The sequence below is a fragment of the Austrofundulus limnaeus genome, unplaced genomic scaffold, assembly GCF_001266775.1.
Source record: "Austrofundulus limnaeus strain Quisiro unplaced genomic scaffold, Austrofundulus_limnaeus-1.0 Scaffold502, whole genome shotgun sequence".
In the NCBI taxonomy this organism is placed as follows: Eukaryota; Metazoa; Chordata; class Actinopteri; order Cyprinodontiformes; family Rivulidae; genus Austrofundulus; species Austrofundulus limnaeus.
Window position 1 is genome coordinate 247921 of NW_013952904.1, and position 1085 is coordinate 249005.

Genomic DNA, 1085 nt, shown 5'->3' on the forward strand with positions numbered 1-1085 from the left:
TTAAAACTGTATGATTTTAGAAGAATTTGGGTATTTGACTTGTTTTTTTTCACCCCTGCCTTTGTTTGAGCAAAGTGGATCAGCAAATCCTGAGTGGGATGCTGAGTTTGTTGGTAGAAAATATTCTGAAAAGATACAAAAATGTCYGTTTTTAATGAACAATATCAGCGTCAGCTGGTTTTAAGGTTTGTCTCCAACTTTAATCTGTTTATAAAACAGAGAAAAGTCAACTAACTTCAAAGTTTAAAAAAAAAAAACCTCCTGCCTCTATGATTTCCAAATCACTGGGGGTGGGGGGAGGGGGTTAGCTGTAAAGTATAAAGAGTTGGGGAGTATCTGACAGATCTAACATCCTTCACTATGGTAGGTGGAGACTGGAGGTGATGGAGATGTTGAACACGTGCTCCATCTTACATTTTACCTGCATTTTTACTGTCCTAAATACTGTTTTCTTTCCTTTTTCCAGAAATATTTATCTCTCCCGCTGCTGCTGCTCTCTGTGTGCTGCCCTCTGGTGAGGATGCTCTCTCCGCCCACCTTCCAGCACCAGGACCCGACCACCGGCCGGTCCCTGCAGTGYGACCGCTGCCCGCCGGGAACCTTCCTGCGCGCGCACTGCGCGTCGGACAAGAGCAGCCAGTGCGCTCCGTGTCCGGAGGGCTCGTACACGGAGCTGTGGAACTACATCAGACAGTGTTTGCGCTGCGGGGTGTGCGGCCGGAACCAGGTGGTGAAGAAGGAATGCACCGCACACAGCGACTGTCAGTGCGAGTGTAAACAGGGCTACTACTACAACCCGCAGTACAGCATGTGTTTCCCGCACAGCGAGTGTCCCACCGGACAGGGGGTCCTGACTCCAGGTAGGTCTCTGAGTGTGACCGAACGTGACCTAAAGATGTAATTATCATCATCTCACAAAGGTTTTTACTATTAGTCACTCAGTTGAACACTGAACCTAACCATTAGAACAATCACGTGATCTCATGTGAAAAACAGCTAAAATACAAATTCAATTCAAAAATGGATTCGTTTCATTAAAAAATACTATATACAATAATAAAAATAAACCTAAACTCTATATATAT

The 1085-nt window shown here is 45.0% G+C and overlaps 1 protein-coding gene across 1 annotated transcript in view; it reads left to right on the top strand.

Moving 5' to 3' along the window:
* Positions 1-525: 525 nt before the first annotated feature.
* Positions 526-1085, top strand: part of LOC106530241 (tumor necrosis factor receptor superfamily member 6B) — a gene marked incomplete at its 5' end in the record, with an annotated part of 8984 nt that continues 8424 nt past the window's right edge. The window contains 1 exon segment of the mRNA XM_014025823.1: positions 526-860. Within this exon segment, the coding sequence (XP_013881277.1) occupies positions 526-860 (335 nt within the window).